General features: G+C 37.3%; 1 protein-coding gene across 2 annotated transcripts in view; it reads left to right on the top strand.

Annotated features, from left to right (window-relative positions):
• Positions 1–1,246: 1,246 nt before the first annotated feature.
• The window catches only part of plod2 (procollagen-lysine, 2-oxoglutarate 5-dioxygenase 2), a 46,054-nt gene continuing 25,503 nt past the window's right edge, over positions 1,247–21,797 (top strand). Inside the window, exons 1-3 of one of the 2 annotated variants that reach the window (XM_058765049.1) lie at positions 1,247–1,806; positions 20,003–20,094; positions 20,211–20,347. In XM_058765049.1, the coding sequence (XP_058621032.1) occupies positions 1,710–1,806; positions 20,003–20,094; positions 20,211–20,347 (326 nt within the window). In that variant the 5' untranslated portion in view covers positions 1,247–1,709. The remainder of the gene's footprint in view (positions 1,807–20,002; positions 20,095–20,210; positions 20,348–21,797) is intronic. The other variant, XM_058765050.1, reaches the window with a different exon arrangement.

The following is a 21,797-nucleotide window of genomic DNA, read 5'->3' as shown; positions in this document are numbered from 1 at the left end:
GCCTTGTCTAAATATTCAATAACCGGCTCCTTAAAAAAAAAAAAAAATATATATATATATATATATATATATATATATATATTTCTATTATTTAATATGTCAGTCCATGGTACAGCAATGGTATCAGAAGGGAATAGCATGGTACTAAATGATTTATCTAGTCATGTGTCATGGTATATGACAAATAATACTATAGAACTACCATGTCAAAAACATTAGTATTTTTAAGAGACAAGCTTAAAAAATAACCAGCACCTGGGTAAAAATGTTAAAAATAAAATGACCCAACAGGCTGAACCCAGTAAATAAGTAAGTAAGTAAATAAATAACCCAACATTTTTAGAGTACATGTTATTGCCATGGAACCTTATAAAAAAAAAAAAAAAAAAAAAAAACTGAATATAGCCTAATCATTAGTCATAGTCATTAAATGTCAGAAACACATTTTTTTTTTTTTTTTTGTTATGATAAGGACCCAAAAACTGAAGACCCATTGATTATTTTTTTTTCTGAAAATAAACTAATAACAACTGTAACCACTTAATGCACTTTAGAAATAAAGAATATAAGACAATATTTAATATCATTATGAATATATAAAGCGGTACTCTCCAAAAACATACTTTTAATACTTTTTGCTTAGTATGTCTGAAACACACATTTGTTATATATATATTATTTTTATTTTATTTTATTTTATTTTTTTTCTTTCTATCATCTACTACTTCCACACTTTTTATACAGAGCCAATGACATTTTCTACCATAAATGTAACCCTTTATATTTAAATTAAACATTATTTTATGTTTATAAAGCCGTTTTTTTTTCTCATAAGGGCTAGCTGCTCCCCACAATGTAGGTGATTTCACATTTTATGGTCTTTGTGGGGACATTTGGTGCTAACAATATATGGCAACCGCCATCCACCACACACATAGAATTGTTTTTATGATGATTCCAGCCTCCCATTCTACTGGTAGACTGCACTAATTGTAAATTCTATGGACTAACCCTAAATGTTGGCATTTGAAAAAGGGGTAAGTTCCTATATAGAGTTTTTTTTTTTTTTTTTTTTTTAATATATATAATTTTATTCTCCCTTTGTCGAGATTTTTAAGATGTATTTACCATCTCTGCTTTATATTTGACTTGGTTGTTTTAGAAACAAACAGACTTACAAGATTTATCAATTTTCCTGAGTTCGTTTTCTTCCAAATTTGGTCAAAGTGGTCAAAAAGTGCAATGACTTCACCGCATGTTTTAATAGACGCATTGGCATTTTATTTAAGGTAGCTAATTTTCACTTTTAGCGTGCTGATATTTTCTCTCACAGTGAAAGCAGCGCGTGAGTCTGGGTGTGAATGAGGGCGGTGTAGGGGGCATTATTTGAGCTCGTGTTTGAGGACTGCAGGAGGAGGGGTGCTCAAACACAGCTGTACTTGTTCAATCACACTCACTCATGTCACCCTGTCTGGGGAACATCGAGGGCACCATCACAGTCAGCTCGTTCTTAAGGGACTAATCAACACATTTATTACTAGTTACTACTGAATTTCAATAGAAATGACTTTACTTAGGTGATCTACGAGAGAGCTTTTATTGCTGACCCCGGGGTTTCTAGGACTCACCACGCGCTGACCAGCAGAACCACACAAAACTTCGCAAACTTGTTCGTTCACATCGTCTCTGAGGACTTCACCGAAGCGGCGATGGAGCATCCTTGGTGCTTTTACGCGCTTATTTTAACTCTGCTGTCTTGTGTTCATTATTCTCAGAGCATCGAGAGAAATAAGGATATTCCAACAGGTAAGAGTCCGTTACATTGAGACCGCACACTCTGCTGCGTCATTCACACTGAGTGCGACGCGACGCAACTAGTCTAGAACTTTCGCGTTATATAAAATAATTATGATCTGAAAGGTTAAATATGTGACGATAACACTTAATTATCTTTAAGAACATTTCAAATCATTAACCGATCAATAATTGAGCTTTCAAATATTGATAACCTGAAAATATAAAGGAAAATCCATGCCATTTCAATTTGAATGAACACTGATGATTTTTAATATTTGAAAAGTAGCCTACTGTAAAATGTTACCTTTGTCTCTGCGGCTCGATCAGTTATGGGAGACCTGAACTGAGATTCAATATCATATTTTTGTAAAATAGGTAACAAGTGAACACACGTCATTGACATTTATAAAAATCATATGTTGGAACAAGTTTACACTTTAATTATCATCTCTGTTGACTCATAAAAAAAAAGGTTAAGGTGTTTCTTTTGTGTTTCATAATTGTTTTACTGTATAAATTTAGCTGAAAACCCATATTAGGGTGTTTAATGGTACTGTAGGTTACCTCATAGATTGTGACAATATGCCCCACTCAGGCAATAATGTCCATTATTTAGTTAGTTAGTAGCCCAGACTATAAGGTTTGTGTCTATACAGAAAATGGCTTTCATAAATAACCCACTCTGGGAAATACTCACTGGAGAAAAAAAGTGTGACGGCTAGCCCCGGTTTCCCCTACAGTACACCTTGCTTCTTGTTGGGACGTGAGGAATGTAAGGTAGACCTTTTTTTTTTTTTTTTCACACAGTCTTGCTGTTTGGAAATGTGTGCCTGTGAGATATAGCACTATGCTGTTCAATCTACAATGCATATAGTTGTGTAGTCCAATAACTAAAACGTAATAAAATTGTAATGCACACAGTTAATGCACACCCTAATGAGTTAAGCATTTCTTTGAAGCATAAACAAGTTTTTTAATTACTTTCTGGATTCCATTAGGTTGTACAGTAATTTGTTTGTGATAGTAAAAACATTTACAGCCTAAAAACGCCTCTATGGTTTGTGAACAGTTGCTTGTGCCTTTTTAGTTACTGTACAGGGATGTAAATATGCTCTGTTGAGTGTTAACAAGCCTAGTCAGAGGGATAAATATGACCTTCACAGTTTTCATTCATATTGGCGTTCATCATTTCCATGCAACATGACTGCGGCAATCTGTTTTCTTGACGGTTCAAGAACTGCATTTACATTGTATATACAAGGCGATAAATCTAAACCATCTATCAACCCAGCTGGGACAAAGTGATGCATGCTTAAGGGTGCCATTTATAGCTTGAAAAAACTGACAAACATTTTCTAAACAATCCTCTGGATCATAATTCACAATATAATCAAGCAGTGTTGATTTTCATGCATCTTTTCCTTGACATCAAATGTCAGTAAGATTCTATTAGTGCCGTTAGTCACCGAGCATTACATTTAGGTCAGACTGTGACAGAACTTTATTACAAGCTTTACTAATGCATTCCCGTCTGAGAAGTATCTTTGTAGAAAGGTCACTGGGTAAAACTTTCCAAAAGCAAAACCCCAAAGTGCAGCCATATGTCACATTTGAGTACTGTATGACTGTGGTTTCACACAAATGGAGGGCAAAGGTGTGTATTTTGTGAGAATATGTATAGGCTATCTGTGAGGCAGTAACGTTTGTAACATCTGGCATTTAGTATAACACAACTAAAGTACTGTTTTCAAAGAGTAAATCTTCTGTTTCGTATTTAAAGCATTTTAAGGTGTTAATACAATACAAGTCAATGAGCCTTGACACCTTCCAAAAGCGTGAGCTCCTTATCCCTTATCACATGACCTATTTTATAAACATGAAGCTTGCATTATTCATCATGGACAGACGCTCCACATGAAATGTCATTTGTGACCTATTTTACTTCCATAATCTAACACTATTTTGAGTGAAACCGGAAAGAATGGGACTTAATTTTAACATTGGCTCATTGGAAATTTGTGGCTTTTCCTACATTTCTGAAAAACTCAAAAAACATACCTGTATGTACAAATTGCTGCAGTTTCCAGTTGAAATGAACACTAGAGGCAGTAAAACTCTGACGACTTTTATTCCTTTTTTCACACAAATTATGATTTACAGGGCAAGAGTTTTGATTAAGCAAAGCCAATTTTATTTTTAATTTTTTAATTTTATTAACTCAAAACGATTTGAAAATGTATACTTTTGATTGTTATCATCACATAAAGCTTCATATTTTCTAAAACAGAATCGCTCCAGTATGAATCCTGTGAAACTATAGTTCGACAAAACACCTCAAAACCATGTATAAGGAAGTTAAATAGCACAGTTGCATCAGAAAATATGTTTTTATATCGCTTCTGCATTTGTTAACACTGTTGAGTAGATTTAGGGTTGGGTTTGACGTAGGGGTAAGTTATTTTCCAACATGACAGAGCATTAACATTTAGCGACACTTCCTGAACATTTCAATTCTGAACCATCGCAAAACCTGAAGAAACGTAATAAAACAATGTGTCGGTACCTACATAATAAAAATGTGGTCACAGTCCTGCATTGAACATGTTTTAGCGCCAGTAACTGGACATTACACTTTGAAACTGTCGCAATAAAAAGCAATAATGTATGTAATATCGTATAATACACTTATTTCCAATGAGCCCGGATTGCGATCAGAAATTGGATTGTGAGAAGTCACATGGAGAAAGATAGTTAGAGGGGTGGGGCTGAAAAATAAGAGGACTTGATGACATCAGACGAAAGGAAAGTTGTTTCACGTTCACGCAAGTGAAGCACGTTTACGGAAATTAAAATTTTGATTTGATATAACGTCCACAGATGAATCACAAGAAATAACACTATCTATTATGTTGATTTTAAACTCTACCACTTAGCATATGCTGTCGGTTAAACCACTGACACATACCGGTCTCAAGAAATCCGGCTGTAAATTTCCAAATTTAAAGTGCCGAGCAGATTAAAATCTAAATGGGTCTCTAAATTGCCCCTGATTTGAGGTTTTGTGTACCTTTGCGCACAGTAATTAAGCTAGAGTCATTAACAGTTGGTATCTAGATGACGCATGCTATCTTAAACCCAGGGAAAGATATAGAAAGAAAAAATACATGCCTTTATGTAGACAGAAAGGGAGTGAACGGCACAGGAAACCTCTGGCGTTTGCGGAATGACATCACCACAGTCTTTATACCCATCCATCAGCCTGAATAACCTAGAAACTGAAGCGTTTAAATGTGAACAATCTGCTTCGTGACTCTTGAGGTCGTCTCTACTCAAATGCCTGAGGGAGACCTATCACCTCCTGTGAGTTGTCAATGTCCACCCACGTTTAGACTTGTGTGAACCCTTCACAATGAAACATTGGCCTGTGAATTGAACTGCAGTGTAAGATTTACGACTTCTAAGTCCCAGTAAAAGAGAACATATATGCTCGTCTATAGTGTTGACTGCTGGACCTGGCAGCACTAGCCTGTAATTGGCCTTGTGCAACATGGTGTCAGTCAACCGCACACTTGATTAAAGAAGTCTGGTTTATATAAGCAGTTTAGATGGATGTCGGCTGTGTTTGTCAAACCGTTAAATGATTGTCCGAGCCAAAAGGCAAACAGTTGTGTAGTCATATCCAAACGTTGTGCCACAACCCTTTTGTTCTCTAGTCTGTGGTTTTACTTATTCTCTAATCAAGTGGAGGCTTGCAGCTGATCAGATTTGTCAGAAATAATCATTTCTGTGCCTGTGACTTTTATTTGATTGACTATGAGCTCTGAGGGACAATTCAGAATGTCTGTTTCCATAGACAGAGGATCATTTTAGAGAACATTTTAATGTCCAAAGTAATATTTTAGGAGTCTTAATGCAATGAAGACAGGCCAACTGTTTTTTTGTTTTTTTTTTCTTTTGAGGTGAAAATACAGAATGTTCCTTGGTGGGGTTTATGATACTCTGCTCAGTAGATCAGGCTCATTTGTTCCTTTATTGTGGGTCTGTGGGATTTTACAAATGTCTTAGCCATCAAATCTGGAAATTAATAACATGTTAGCCATGCAATTTAAGGCATCATCCACATCTGTACCATGTGGTCCGGGACGAGATGCTAGTCAAAATTTGAGAAAACCCATGGCGGTGTGTGATCACTTGAGGAAATTTTCAGTCAATTCCTGAGATCCGAGCAACATGCTCATGTGGGGGAAAGAGGAATTGATAGTGGAACAGAAAAAGTGTTGAGAGCGTCTCAAAGTTGAGAAAAGCTCAGCTGTATGCAAATGAGGATCTGGACAATAGCAAATCACTGTTAGGTACCTGGCGTATGTCATGTTATTACTACTGTATGTTTCATTCGTTTTTTTCAAATGTAAATCCCTAAGTACTTTAGTTTTGATGTGAATGATTATCGTATATATGAGACCGAACTGTAAAGGTGTGTTTCCTCTTGGTTCTTTTGGTCTGGACCAAAAAGTAAATTAATACATTTCGTCCTTGTTCACTTAGCATTCACACTGTTAACACCAAACCTAAAGATATTAAACAACAAACATAAGGATACAGTCCAAACCTGATTAGAAAGCTTTTATGAACTTACCAAACATCCAAAATTGCTGTGTGTTGGGTTAAAGATGCTTGTTTTATGTGTGTGTATATAGTGTTATTTTTATTAGCCGATACCTCACAAAGGGCTCAAACCAGAACGAGGAATTACTCCGTTGCACACATGGAGATCTGCTGTAAGCAGACGGCTGTTCCTATGCCTGTACCAAACTGTAACGGGCAACAGCACCTATGATAAGAAGAACCATGTCCTTTTTAGGCTCGCATCTTGTGACATTACATACTGTTGTTGGTTGGTGTAGATGTCTTTGGTTGTGATTATATTTTAGTCGATCATGGCCAGGTGGGTCCACTTGTTTGGTTCGGATGACATATTCAAATGAACTTCACTAACGGAATAATCACACCAGAGTTTGTTTTAATCAAACCACACCTGCCAAATGTAAACAAGTCTAAGAACAACCAACAGTGACAGCTTGCCGTTGTATTTCATATCCTTATTCAACCCCTATAACTGTGTGCGGTCTCCAAAACACAGGGTAACGAGGGTTTCCAGAATCAAACAGAAGCTGTTCTTCAGTTTGGCTCGTTTAATTGCTCTGGCCAATACAGCATTCCAACTCTAAGACAACGCTCAACTCAGCTCAGCACAGGAAGTGACCACAGTAATTGCAAGCATTAGACGACAGCAGGCACAATTTTGGTGATGTCAACCAAATGACCCCCTTCGTTTTCTCTGTTCTTCATACTTGTGATTGTTTTTCCAGCCAAGGAAAAATAAATAAGAGTTACTGGTAAGTTAAATCATCAACTGAACTATTGTGGCCAAGCCCATGTTAAACCAGATGCTGGTGACGCCATGTAATGTTCCATTCTAGAGGCATTTACAGCTGCAAGGGGTGCAATCGACACACAACCCCCCTTGCCAGTGTACTACTAGATTCTCGGGTTATAGACACAGAGGCATGTTTAAACAATCAAGGAAATTTCCAAGCCCCAAGAGAGAAAGCTTTTCTATTTTAGTTGCGGACAGCTGAAATAATGTCTGTCTACAATAACCCCACCACCCTTTTCCCCTCAGTTTGTTCTGCGCCCAGCCTTCAAATTTGGTTTCTGGTCCCTAAGTGATAACACATTTGCCAGTCACCTGGCTACAGCCACAAAGATTTAGAATGTGTTATGGAATATCTGCGTGTCTGTGTTTACATACAAGTATCTCGTTGTCAAGTCACAGCTATCTGTGGTTACATTCAAATTCTTCCGATCTGACATTGGCTTTTGTTTTCTCAGTGTAATGAGGTGTAAGTCTGAGCTCTAGATATTTATGTGTATATATGTTCAGGCAGTTGATTCTGGTGATTTTGGTTGGGATTGTGTTAACACACTCATGTTAAGCGGGCAGAACAGGGTACTCCCTACACCAGTTCGGATGTGCTGGTCGCTTGGAGAAACACAGTAACATACATACGGTATGAATGAATGGGCACTGTGGTAGAGTCTGGCTGTTGAGGGATCAGACCGCCTAATGAGGTCAGTTATGTGACTCAGTAGTGTTTTCATGTTTCCCAGAACTGCCTGAAGTGAGATCACCTCTAGTATCTGCCTTATTTGCTGCTGTTACTCAGTGTACTTGTTAAAATTAGCTTGGTTTGAAATATATTTAGTTGATGTTATAGCTTATTTATTTTTTTTTCTAGTGGTCAGTTACTTTTACAAAAGCCCATTTATAAAAAAAAAAAAAAAAAAATAACAATTCCCCTGCAGAAATCTGGTGAGGGGGTTAAGCATTTCCCTTAAGGACACAAAAATGCAAGAATGTTATCTCAGTAATTCTTCAGTCATACATTGTCTTACATTATGTGGGGGGGATAACAAAAAAAAAAAATAAATAAATAAATAAATAAATAAATTGTTCTGGAATTACAAATACTCAGCTGTTGAACCCACCATTATTGCACCATCTTGAGCACTAATTTTGACTTTGTAGAGCAGTAAATAATGGTAATAATTTATAAAATATTAACTTTTAAATTAGATAAAGAAAACAAACAAACAAACAAACAAACAAAAAAAAAAAAAAAAAAAAACAGGCAATTTAAAGTCCTGTTCTTCTGCAATGAATGCTGAAATTGCAGTCCTGAGACCTTTTTGAATGTGAAATGTTCCCTGCAATGAAGTAACTTGAAGCACAACACAAAATATCAAAATAAGATTTGTTTAATTAATGTTTATTCAGGTATACATAATAGTAGTTTTGCTTAATCATTTGCATGACTGTACTCATCTTAGAATAAAGCCTTAACAGGCACAAGGACTATGAATAATAATTAAAAAAAAAAAATAATAATAATTAAAAAAAAAATATATATATATATATATATATATATATATATATATATATATTCTGCTATCTTAGTCTTATTATAAATTGCAGTTTTATACACAAAAAATCAGCTCTATTTTGCCACCTATTACCACCTGCAAAAGCAACTTTTTGTAACATTTTATATTGTTTATAGAATCAGCAATTCATTAAATAATGGTGAAACAATGGAGAAAAAACATCATAAACGAGTAGAAGCACTGGGTAGTCAAGAACTTTCTGCATTTTAAAGAGCCACTTTAATTGTATGAATATTAATTGTGGAGTGATTAGGGATGTGCCCGAAGCCGAATACCTTATTCGGAAAGGCACGGATAATGTCTTCAAAACAAATAACGGATTTATCCGAATAACAGAAAAAATATTCGCATGTTTGCGAACAATCACATGTTTGCTAGAACAGCACTACACCTGCGGTTGTTAAGATTTGTGCAATAATAATGGCTAGTACTGCTTTGATAGTGTTTGACAGTTTCGTACAGATATTGCTACAAAAAACTACCACTACCAATGCACCAAAATAAGTTTAATTCTTATATTTTGCAAATAGGATACATAATTTCTTACCTCAACCTTCATCTTCCCACTTTATTAATGCCCTAATTACTTTATTAACGCTGTTACATTAAGTATTAAAACAAGTCCAGCAACGCTTATTAAAACTAGATCTGGCAACATGGCGGAGCGGAGTGGAGGCTGCACTTGCGCCAAGCTCCTTCACTCCTGCGTTTCGAAGCTGCTGCGAGTCAGCCACATGAATTTATTCAGCGATATGATTTTAAATAAAATTTAAAAACATATGAAAAATTTCATATGTTTTTAAATTTTATTTTTGAACATGAAACATTTACAGAGGTCTGGACCTCATAGCTGGCTATGGGTCTGGATGTGTAAACTGAATGAGTGTAAACTATAGCCTATATCAGTGGTTCCCAAACTTTTTCTGCCGGGCCCCCGTTTTGCAGAATAAAAAAAATGAAGGCCCCCACCCCCACCCCCACACATACACATAAACACACCTCCAGGAGGATTTGTTTGAAACATTGTAATTCATTAATGGTAATTAACACAAATTCAGTGTGTGACAACTTACTGAAAAAAATAAATAAATAAGGAACTAGTCAATAGTAGAAGCATTACAAGTAAAGCATGCAGCTTCAACATTTATTTATTTATTATTATTATTAACTATGTAACAGTATTCATTGTTTTCAACAGATTTTCTCTTTGTTGTCAAAAATGAACATTTTTGAACTGCAGGATTTAGACTTATTCTTACTAGTCCCACAGTCTTTTCAGTGACTGGGATGGGCTTGCCTTGTGCTGCAGATCCTCTCAAATCGGGAATGCAGCTGTGAGACTGCCACTCTTAGCTCATTTTCAATGTCCAGCTTTGATCTGTATTTTGTCTTGATTGAGGCAACTGCAGAAAACCCTATCTCACATAGGTAGGATGTGGCAAAAGGAAGGAGTATTGCCAGGGCTCTCCTGCTCAGCAATGGGTAGTCCTTTTCCACTCCAATCCAAAATGCAGCCAATGCCTTGGACTTAAACTGAAGCCTTGTTGTTGAATCAGAGGTGACATCAATGGCCGAAACCAAAACTGCTTTGTAATAATTATTTATTATTTTATTAAATAATATTAAGTCATTTTTGTAAGACTTTTTAATTTAACTCAATTTTAATGATACTGAATTTAAAAATCACAAGCCAATAAAATAACCACGTTTATTGAAAGTAACACAAAATTGGACAGAAAATATAGCCTATTAATATTAAATATCAATCAATATATTATTTTTATTCAGTTCTATGAAACCGAATCGGATATAACTTTTTTTATAGTCCTACAAATCTATTATTATCAGAGCACGTGAGCAGAGCATCGCGTCACGAGAGGGTGGCGTCATTTTACCACCGTTGTGCAGTACATCTGTACTACAGCATGTTACATCACAATAGCGCTATTGCAAAAAGGAACAAGTATACATTTAAATTTTCTGTTGGCGCGTTATTTGAGAGGACTTTGCTTTGCGCACATTCATAGAGCGGAATATTCAGCGGAGTGTCACGACGGCAGTGATTAGAGAGAGAGAGAGAGAGAGAGCGCTGAATACTGCCGGGCGGCTCGGCCTATATTTTCGGCTCATTGGACCGTTTTTCTCTTTTGAAATTTCGGTGCGTCCCTATAAATATCGGCTGACTGTATGTACACTAGCCTTGCCGCGCCCCCCTTATCATAACTCCGCGCCCCCTAGGGGTCGCGACCCCCAGTTTGGGAACCACTGGCCTATATGAATGAAATGAGCGCAAGCCGCGTTGGGGTCTATGCGCGTCTCTCAGAAATCAGAGCTTTGTCTGGAGTTATATCAACTCAACAAAAATATCCTAAAAACGGTCCTAACTTCAAACCTTTTCAAAATCCAACTGTAAAAACGCATTACATTAGCCCTTTTCATGAATGGCGTTACATTTAATTATACAAGACGAAGAAAAGCGATGTTTGATCAAGGCTTTTGGAAGGTCCAAATGATTTGTTGCTTTCTGTTGATAAAAAAAAAAAAAAAAAAAAAAAAAAAAAATCGTAAATGCTCACAGACTCCCGCAACACACGATCTAAGTTACTTAAAGTTCAAGCGAGCTTTACTGTCATTCTGCTATGAGTAGGCTTCTGAACACTTTCTTTCCTACTAGTGCTTTTATTTAAGATTGTGGATGCTTGTCTTTTGTCAAATTTGTACACAAAGTTTCACTGGAAAATAAGAAGAATAAAGTTATTTTTCTTTTTTGATAAAAGTTTTAAATAAAAGATATTTACAAAGTTATAATTTTAATAAAAAATAATACTTTCTTTAGTTATACAAGGCATATTTGTTAAATGAAAACTACGAATCGAACAGATTTGCATTTAAAATGGTATTTTCATGTAATTTGACGAACTTCCGGTTTAAGCCACGCCCATTTCCGGATCTATCCGAATACAGATACAGATACAAATAATTTTGAGATTGTCACAAATACAGATACAGATACAGATACAAATAATGGCTCCGCTGCACACCCCTAGGAGTGATGCTGCACAGTCCCCGATAAATAAGTAGCCTGCGTTATTCTCCCAACCCATTCTCACACCCAACTCGTCACATATTGAAGCTTGGTCAGGACCACTTGGCGTCGCTTTTTGACGCTCAAGGTACCCCTTAGCGTCATTTTTCGACTTGCAGGGTCCTCCGTTGTTTTAAATAGGAAACCCTTAGCTTCAATATGCCGACGCCATACTGGGAATTTTATCGTCATAATTAAATTATATATTGGGTAATAACATTGCCATTATTGCATATATGTTGGGGTGTGATTTTTCAATGTAAACAGCCACAACAGTTTTATTTATATTACATTATTTACACATTATGAGCACATAACCCAACCCCTGCCCCTAAACCTACCATTTGTCAATAAAACACAAGATATAACAGGCAGACACAACTACCGTCATAATTTATTAAAAAAATATTAATATTCCAAGTCTTCCGAGGCAAAACATTTGATTTGTGAGAGGAGTAGACGCGATCGCCGTCTCCGTCCACCGTTAAGCTCATCCTGTATGCTGCAGTCTGTGCGCAAATTCAAAAAATGCTGCCAGAAGAAGCCTTGGTTGTGAAATGCTATTGGCTCGTGACCGATTGTGTTTTGCTGTTCTGACAGGCTATTGGCTCTTCTGTGTCTCGTGACCGATTGCGTCATGCTACGGGACGGGAGTATCTTTTTGAATGAGATGTGAGCGCGTTAACGGAGCGGGATCATTTTCAGCGAATAAAACCTTATGTTTTGCTCTCTTCTTCTCATAAAGACTTCGTATGGCTTCAGAAGACCTGGAATGCAGCACGACTTGTTTGTAATGCTTTTATACTGCTTGTTTATGGGCAGTTTTTGCAATAAATACCGGTGACTGCACTTACATTTGCCTGTTACGTGTTTTATGTTGTTCAGAAGTGGGTAGGTTTAGGGTAGGGGTGGGTTAGGTGGGTTAGGTGCTCCAATAAAAGTATATAAAATTATTTATATTTTTTACAAATGCATGCAAACCATTAAACTAAGACAAACAACTGAAAACAACGGAGGAGAACGTATTGTCATTTTCCATAAGCGTCTTGACCTGATGCATAAAGCAAGCAATTGAAAGCATTGGAGATCTGATTTTGTCATATACTGACGCCTAGGGGCACTTTTGGCATCTTCATAGTGACGCGAAAGGCGTTTGACCATGCTTCAGTTTTTGACGCCTTGGGAGTGAGAATGGGTTGTATTCTCCACAATCAAGCAATCAAAACCAGGCTTACCAGATGGGAAATCACACCATGCAGAAAGTACATTTTATAGGATGCTATTAGCAAGTACAATTCATTCTTAGTTTATTCCCCAGTATGATTTACCTACTTGATGTATGTTGACCCACCAGAGCCAACCAAAAACGTGTGAAAGGCCATGTTATTGTAGGCTGAAAGCTTTCTTAAACACACTTCGTCTCCAGAGCCCCAATCATTACTTGGAAGGTAAGCTGAGAGGGCCACAGAGAAAACAAAATGTGTTCTCTAGTTTCCCAGTCATATAGTTGAGAAAATAGTTTCTTTAAGGGGGAGTCTTTCACTATTTCTTTGACTCTGACTCTCCTACTGAAACTTGAGTGTTCTGTGTGGTAGAAGTTCTGAGTGTATTACGGTGGCCTTCCAGTGCAGTGTGAGAGTTTACATAGATGGCCCTGACTTTAAAAGGAACACTTTTAAAGCACCACTCTGAGAAAATAAACAGCTTGCCTGTCTGAAGCAGCATTCCTCTGGACCTCAGCAGTTCACACTGATCTGTCAAACACTGTCTCCTCAGGTCGGCCCAGACTATGTGGTACATTCAAAATAGCCATCTTTTAAAAGTCCAAACAGCTTTTTCCACAATTTCTTGCTTCAGCTCTAAAAACATTGTTCCTTCATCAAGGGGTGGAAAATTAAATTCTTCAGAGTGTTGGACACTGACCTCTCAGTCTACACTGAATGTCTGCTTGCACTACTTTAAGCACTATCTGTAGACTCCATTAACAAACATTATTGCCCTACAGGGTGCACACTCCCATAATATGATTCCCATGGTTTTGTAATTCTTTCTGTTTTACATGTTGTCTACATGAATCAATGAAAATACATCTTAATCGAGTGATTTTTTTTTTTTTTTCACAGCTGCTTAAAGTGATTACATGCTGTGCGATGGCTTGGTTTCTGTCTTTGAGAGGATATTTTAGAACAACTAATCATGTCTTCCTCTCAGTTCCTGTGAAGCTGACTTTCACTATATGGCAGACATTAAAGACACATCAAGAGAAATTAATCATGGTTTACTGTTTCAAAAGTAGCTTTTGATAAAGAAATAAGAGGAACAGCACATCTTATTATCTCATAAGTTAGAAATCATATTTAGGGTTGTTTATTTTATTAAGCATCGCTATTACTGTTGCTTAAACGACTGACACTAGAAGTGTGGTCACATTACAAAATGTCAAAAAAGGGCTTAAAAAAAAAACATTGTCAACACAGTTTAGTAATGTATGAAGCACAGTTCACACAGAGGTCGCTTTCATGCCAAGCAGCTTTCTACTGATTACAGTGAGATGAACAATGCAAAATATACATGGGGAAATTCCCATTAATGATGCTTTTCTAAGTGATCAAACTTTCTAATTTTACCTGATTAGTAAGTAGGCTAACCATCTGGAACCACTGAGAAATGCCCTATATACCAGAACCAAGCATCCACCTAGAACACCCTATTAGCAACCAGAAGACCCTAGCAATCACCTATCAACACCCAAAAAACCAACCAGAACACCTTTGCTACCGCATATCAATGCAACAACTACTCTGCAACAGCAGGAGAAATGGCACAAGACATAAGACAAATCTTCTTGTCAAATCCTGTATTCGAGCTGAGTGGAATGTCTAAGTCACCTGCTTATCTTCTCATCATTGCAGACGGTGCCGTTCGACCATCACAGGAGGAGTTGTGTGTCATCACATACTTGTGTGTGTATTTGTAGCCATAGCAACTTATTCTCTCTTAATTTGGTAGCCTGGATCCAGCCCTCAATCTCTCTAGCACGGCACCAAGAAAGACAGTGGCTAGGGTACGCTTTGTCGGCTACTGCGTTCATTGCTTTTTACTGTTGTCTTAAGGGCTCAAGCAAAGGGTCAATTGTGGGTCAAAGCAATTGGTATTTATTTGTTGGCCTTAGGGGAAGACTACAGAGAGAGTGTAACCATCCACCCCTGATCACCCACAGTCATCCATTATGCAAATGTTTCAAGACATGCTGGGAAATAGCCTCCAAATTCTGCAAAATAACAAAATAAATCAGCTTCTTTTCTAGTGTAGCTTTTTAGATCTGTATAGCCACAATGGAATAGAGTCAGATGGATATTGTGTTGTGATTGATTATACACTGAAATTGGTTAGTGTGAAACTTTATTATAAGTACAAGGGGAAAATATTGAAAGATGCATTCCGGCTGCAGAAACACAAGTCCTGAAGGTGTAATAAATTCTAGATTGGCAAAGAATGGTGTATATGTGAACAAAAAAACATTGGCGTGTTCTGGAAATAATAACATTTGGATGATGATTCTGACCAAGAACATGCAACCATTGATGTATCTGTGATTTACAGATACCAGAGGATAATGAAAAAGGTTGTTCTCTCAAAGCTTTAAAGATTTCATGAAGATCTTAGTTATGTGTCATTCAAGTATCAATATTGTCTAAGATAATTCTCTTAAAACCCCATAAGAGAAATAAAACAGATACAAATTAGACACTTTTTGGGATACAGTAAGAATATGTAGCTAAAATAATTCATGTGACTATCATAGCCAAGATTATTTGGTTTTGCAAGAATTTAATAAGAAATGTTTGAGTTCATATTGAGATCTTTTGATAGAAGACTTGGAATTTGGCAAATATGTGCATATCTTTTCTGAAACTCCTAGGGGAGATGCATTTGAGCTTATGTAGTCTTGAGCAAGTCACTATTCGGTCACTATTTAATCTATCTGTAAGAGATTTTTTTTTTTTCCTGCCCTTGGGATTTTACAATGATTAAAGACCCTTCGGATTTTCTTTAACATGACCCATGTTAAAGGCTGACGTAACCGCTGCACAAGAACTGGCAGATATCACATTTCAGAGTAGCAGTCCAGACACTTCATTGTATGGATTTCCCTAGCTGTTATTTTAAACCCAACCTGCTCACAGAAAGGGGCTTTCTCAGACAACAAGGCTTAGTGAAACCTGGGTGTTTATAGGATACCGAGTGCGCATGGCGTGACCGGCATGACTCTCTAGCGGCCTTCCATTGAATATAACATTACCGTCCAAGCATTCAGATGTGCATATTAAACATTTACAGCATGTTATAGAACAGCATATAGCTAACGTGAGAGGAACCAAGCCTTTCTGTCTGGAATGTAGATAGGAATCAAATGGATCACAATGAAACACAATAAAGTCTCCAAGGTTTTCAGGCTTTTCTTAAGAAGTCCTCACCCATTGTAATGTGTTCTTCAGAATTATAATTCATATTCTGGCCCTTTTCTTATACCATGACTCATACTGTATATATGCTTCCATGGAAGCTGTGCAGTATTTTTTCAAAATTTTGAGTGCTGACTGTGGAGGTAATTCATTAGTCCGAAGCTGCAGGACCTCCTAATAGTGTATGGCACAGTTGGCGTCGATAGCCTCGTGAGCGATGCACCGACATATAGTGCCATTGTGCTTTGGGCATTCCGAGTTCGAGTCCTGTCACGAGACCTTTCCCGATCCTGTCTCCCTCTCTCTCTCCCACTTTGCTTCCTGTCTAGCTACCGTCCTATCAAAATAAAGGCATAAAACACCAAAAATAAATCTTTAAAGATGTTTATGGCCTGGAGGCTGCCATATCTTTTAACTTGGTTTTGAATTTTTTGAAGCCGATCATTTGAGTTATAATGCTATGTGATTGATCATAGTGCAAACATGTCTATTTAATGCTGATAAGAGCTAAGAGCCACATAATTCAAGCCAAATGCAACAGGGACTGGGGAAAAACTCCCTAAAATTATTTGGTAAGATGAAGAAAAAACCTTGGGACAGAATGTTGGATATTCATTCAAGTGCTGATCTACCATCTTCAATAAATGGGCTGGTTTAAAATGTCCAGTAAATTCAGCACCATTATCAGACCTGATACATGTAACATTCCCATATGTGGCTGTATCAGCTAGGAACCTCTCTGTGGCGTCCACGGTGTCACTTTTGTGCTTCAAAAAATACACAAACACCACACTTGAGTAGTCATCAGTAAAGGAAAGTGCGTACCTATACCCTTCTCTCGACTTTGGGTCAATAGGGCCTGCCAAATCAGTGTGTATCAGCTCTAGAGCTGACTTGGCTCTCACATCAGGCTTTCTGTTCCTACTCTGAGTGAATTTACCTTGGACACACACATCACATTGCATAGACTTGGGTACTTTACCCTTGATTGACATACCATCCACAACATTCTCTAACTTCTGAACATCATTAAAATTACAGCTCATTTCAAATTTTATGCCTGCTACAGGTCTCAAAATAGTTGGGACGGGGGCATGTTTACCATGGTGTAGCATCTCTTATTCTTTTCAAAACAGTTTGAAGATGTCTGGGCATAAAGGTTATGAGTTTCTGGAGTTTTGGTGTTGGAGTTTGGTCCCATTCTTGCCTGATATAGATTTCCAGCTGCTGAAGAGTTTGTGGTCGTCTTGCCAAAGTTCATCCCTGACTCTTGTGAGAATAAACGCACAGTACATAAGTGCCCATACTGTATGCACTTATGCACCCCCATACCATCAGAGATGCTGGCTTTTGAACTGAATGCTGATAACACGCTGGAAGGTCTTCCTCCTCTTTAGCTCTTTAGGAAACGGCGTCCATGATTTCTAACAAGAATGTCAAATTTGGACTCATCTGACCATAGAACACTTTTCTACTTTGAAACAGTCCATTTTAAATAAGCCTTGGCCCACAGGACACAATGACACTTCTGGGCCATGTTAACATAGGCTTCCTTTTTGCATGATAGAGCTTTAGTTGTCGCCTGCAGATGGCAAGGCAGATTGTGTTTACTGACAGTGGTTTCTGGAAGTATTCCTGGGCCCATTTAGTAATGTCAATATCAGAATCATGCCGATGAGTGATGCAGTGTCGTCTGAGGGCCCGGAAACCACAGGCATCCAATATCGGTCTTTGGCCTTGTCCATTACGCATAGTGATATTCCCAGATTCTCTGAATCTTTTGATGATGTTATGCAGTGTAGATGATGAGATTTGCAAAGCCTTTGCAATTTGACGTTGAGGAACGTTGATTTTAAAGTATTCCACAGTCTTTTTACGCACTCTTTCACAGATTGGAGAGCCTCTGCCCATCTTTACTTCTGAGAGACTCTGCCTCTCTAAGACATCTCTTTTATAGCTAATCATGTTACAGACCTGATGTCAATTAACTTAATTAGTTGCTAGATGTTCTCCCAGCTGAATCTTTTCAAAATGTCTTGTTTTTTCAGCCCTTTGTTGCCCCCGTGCCAACTTTTTTGAGACCTGTAGCAGGCATCAAATTTGAAATGAGCTCATTTAGTGGATAAAAGTGTAAAATTTATCCGTTTAAACATTTGTTATGTTCTCTATGTTCTATTGTGAATAAAATATTGGCTCATGTGATTTGAAAGTCTTTTAGTTTTCATTTTATTCAAAAAAAAAAAAAAAAATGTCCCAACATTTCCAGAATTTGGGTTGTATTTCCAAGTGAAGCAGAATATTGAATGAGCAAAATAGAGGGTAGGGCTTGATCTTTGTGCTCCTCCATCTTGCTCACACCGACCGACGGTTGGACAGAAGGGTAAGGATGTTCTATCGAAGAAATCAAATTGTAATTAGGCTTTTTTCAATTGTTTTTTACATTATATGTCCATGCTTAGCTCAGCACATACAGAGTATTAGCATTTTATTCTGAAATGGTTCAGTTGAGCCATTTTATGAGCTGAGAAATCTTGTTGCCCCTGCCATAACTCCCCATTTTATAGCTGAATGTGTAATAATGTGTTCCATTCCAAAATGAATGAGGCAAAGATGCTGACCTTCCCATTCAACCCCATTTTTACTAGAGATATTTAGACGTTGTTACTACTGTAGAGAAAACATTTCAGGATGCAGTGTTTATTTTTTGAGTGGTAAAATAGTTTCTTCTAACCCAGTTTAGTGTGAAAAGATCACCTGAATCTCCTGAACCTTAAATACCGTGTGACTAATTACTCCGATGCCTCTGGAAATGACTTTTAAATGCAGATCAAGGCATTTTTCTGAAGGCCACACTGACACATGCCAAAACAATTGAGGATTTATCCTATATGCTTGCCATTTGTTTGCGGTCTTACAGTTGTAAAGCCTACTCTGTGTTACAGTGTTACGGATGACGAACACGCATCCTGTTTTTTTTTTTTTTCCTCAAGTTTGCTTAAGCTTTCTCTGGGGTTGTTTTCCAAACCCTAGAGATGACGGACGATTGAAGTTACCCAGCCCTTCACACCCCAGTCTGGAATGTATTTTCCCACACTGCTCTACTAGAGGCTCTATACCTGCTCACTGGCACATCCAGCGGAAATGTAGCGGGCGCTTGCGAAACTAAAACCCTCTTCTGATCACTAACCATCAGCACCACTGTTACCGCCATCATATGTAACACTACTACTCATTATAGAACATGTCCTGCCAAAACCAATTCAAATCATGGTGATTTTAACTTTACTGTGCGTTTATTCTCACAAGAGTCAGGGATGAACTTTGGCAATCAGTTTTGTGAGTGTTGACATAGGTTTGAGGTTTGGTTTGGCGTAACAAGATACCCTCTACTTCATACTGTAGGCCAAAAGGAACATATATATTTTGGTAAAGAGGCTCTTTAGGGAATGGCAGGGTTTTAGACAACTTTAACTTAAAGAATACTAGATATCTTAAGGCTTTTGAGAAATACAGTCTAGGAATAGTAGTGTTTCTAGACTTCCACCCTCCACACTTAGAAAAAGGTCATGCTATTTTACTTTGCTAGACATTCCATGTTTTTTTTTTTTTCTAACATAAACTTTTTATTTCTCAATTTTCTTGTCACCAGAAAAACTGCTTGTACTCACAGTCGCAACACAGGAGACTGATGGCTTCCACCGCTTCATGCAGTCAGCAAACTACTTCAAATTCAATGTGAAGGTAAGGTCACACACTCTTTCCCCCACTGCTTCTCACCTGGTAGATGCTTCATTTCTCCAAGCTGGTGGTAGAATGTTGATTGAGATGTTTTTTGAACTGATATATACTGAACACAGGTTCTGGGGATGGGAGAGGAGTGGAAGGGAGGTGATGTGGGTCGGTCCATCGGTGGAGGCCAGAAGGTTCGACTACTAAAGGAAGCCATGGAGTCTCTGGCTGACCAAGAGGACTTGGTGATCTTATTTGTGGATAGGTAATGTGCTTGGCAAGGGCCTTTTGGGAAAAAGGTTGAATTATATTGGTTGGATTATATTAACTGGCCATAAAGCTGGTTTATTTTAATAGTTTGATGGGTTTATAGACGTTTTAGAAACTTTTCAGATGGTTGGGTTGTCAGAGTCCAACATATGTATCAGTGTCAACCAGAACAAATGTTACCTTTTCTACCTGATTTAACTCTTAATAAAATTACAACATGAATCACTTTTTTCAGGATGCTCATCCAAGACTTCAGGTCCAACTTTATATTAGGTGACCTTAACTACTATGTACTTACATTTAAATTAATAATTTGATACAATGCACTTATTGTGTACGTGCATGTTCTTACATTGTACTTATATTTTTAAACATACCTATATATAATTACATCTGTAATTAATTTATGTAATTACATTGATAATTACACTGTTGACCCATCCCTTACACCTTAACCCACCCTTAAACCTACCCATACCACTTAACCTGTCCCTAACCTTACCTGTATCCCACCTCAATAACAGCAAAAGTGTTTTGCAATACAATATGAACACAATAATTACATTGTACTTATTTGTTGTTGTAAGTACAATTAAGGCCACTTAATATAAAGTGGGACCATGGCATCAGATAGACTAAACAGTAAAAAATAGTGGTCCACATACAAAAGAGAAAAAGATCCAATATTAATTTCTCTATGTGGGGACTAGCTGTGAATAGACTCTAATTTGCCACAAAATATTTTTTGGTAATTACCCGTAATTGAAAGTAAAGTATGCCCAGGAAATATATAGTCTAGAAATAGTCAAAAAGACTGGGTAAATGCATAGCTTTGTGCAATGTAAATCGACTATAACAAATGTGCCATAAGTTTATATGCATAACCATTTTTTAACAGCCTCAGTGGGAGAAATTTTACAGTATCACTGCCAACTCAATGAGAAACAGCAAGACTTTGTGTGAAGGCAAACCGATTGGGCATTTGTTCAACAATTTTGTAGACCTACCTTTATAACTAATGCTCTTGCTGAAATGGTGGCTTTTCACTCAATTTATGCTAATCAACCATAATAAATGGCCTGTTATTTAACTTCATCATTCAAGGGAAATTATGGCATGTCAATTTATAATGAAAGTGTTTGAGAGAGGTTTTTTTTTTTTTTTTTTGCCGTTCAGGTCTGGGTGTGTTCTACAGAAATGAGTGATTATTATGATCACAAAGTAGAAAAAGATTAGTGTTTGAAGTTAACTTCACTCGTACCTGCCATGTACAGTGCTGTTTTATCAAGGGGTAATTTATATAAAACACCTCAAATAGATTCAAAACCTCATTGCCGAACTCTGAAGTTATGAATTATGAAGCAGCTATTTATACACACCCATATCTGGAATTACACATATGTCTAGGTCTACTAAACAGCTTAGAGTTCAGAAAGTTCAGAATA

Source organism: Onychostoma macrolepis, chromosome 24 (assembly GCF_012432095.1).
Source record: "Onychostoma macrolepis isolate SWU-2019 chromosome 24, ASM1243209v1, whole genome shotgun sequence".
NCBI lineage: Eukaryota > Metazoa > Chordata > Actinopteri > Cypriniformes > Cyprinidae > Onychostoma > Onychostoma macrolepis.
Note: the sequence above shows the minus strand (reverse complement) of the source record. Positions and strands in the feature narration are given on the sequence as shown.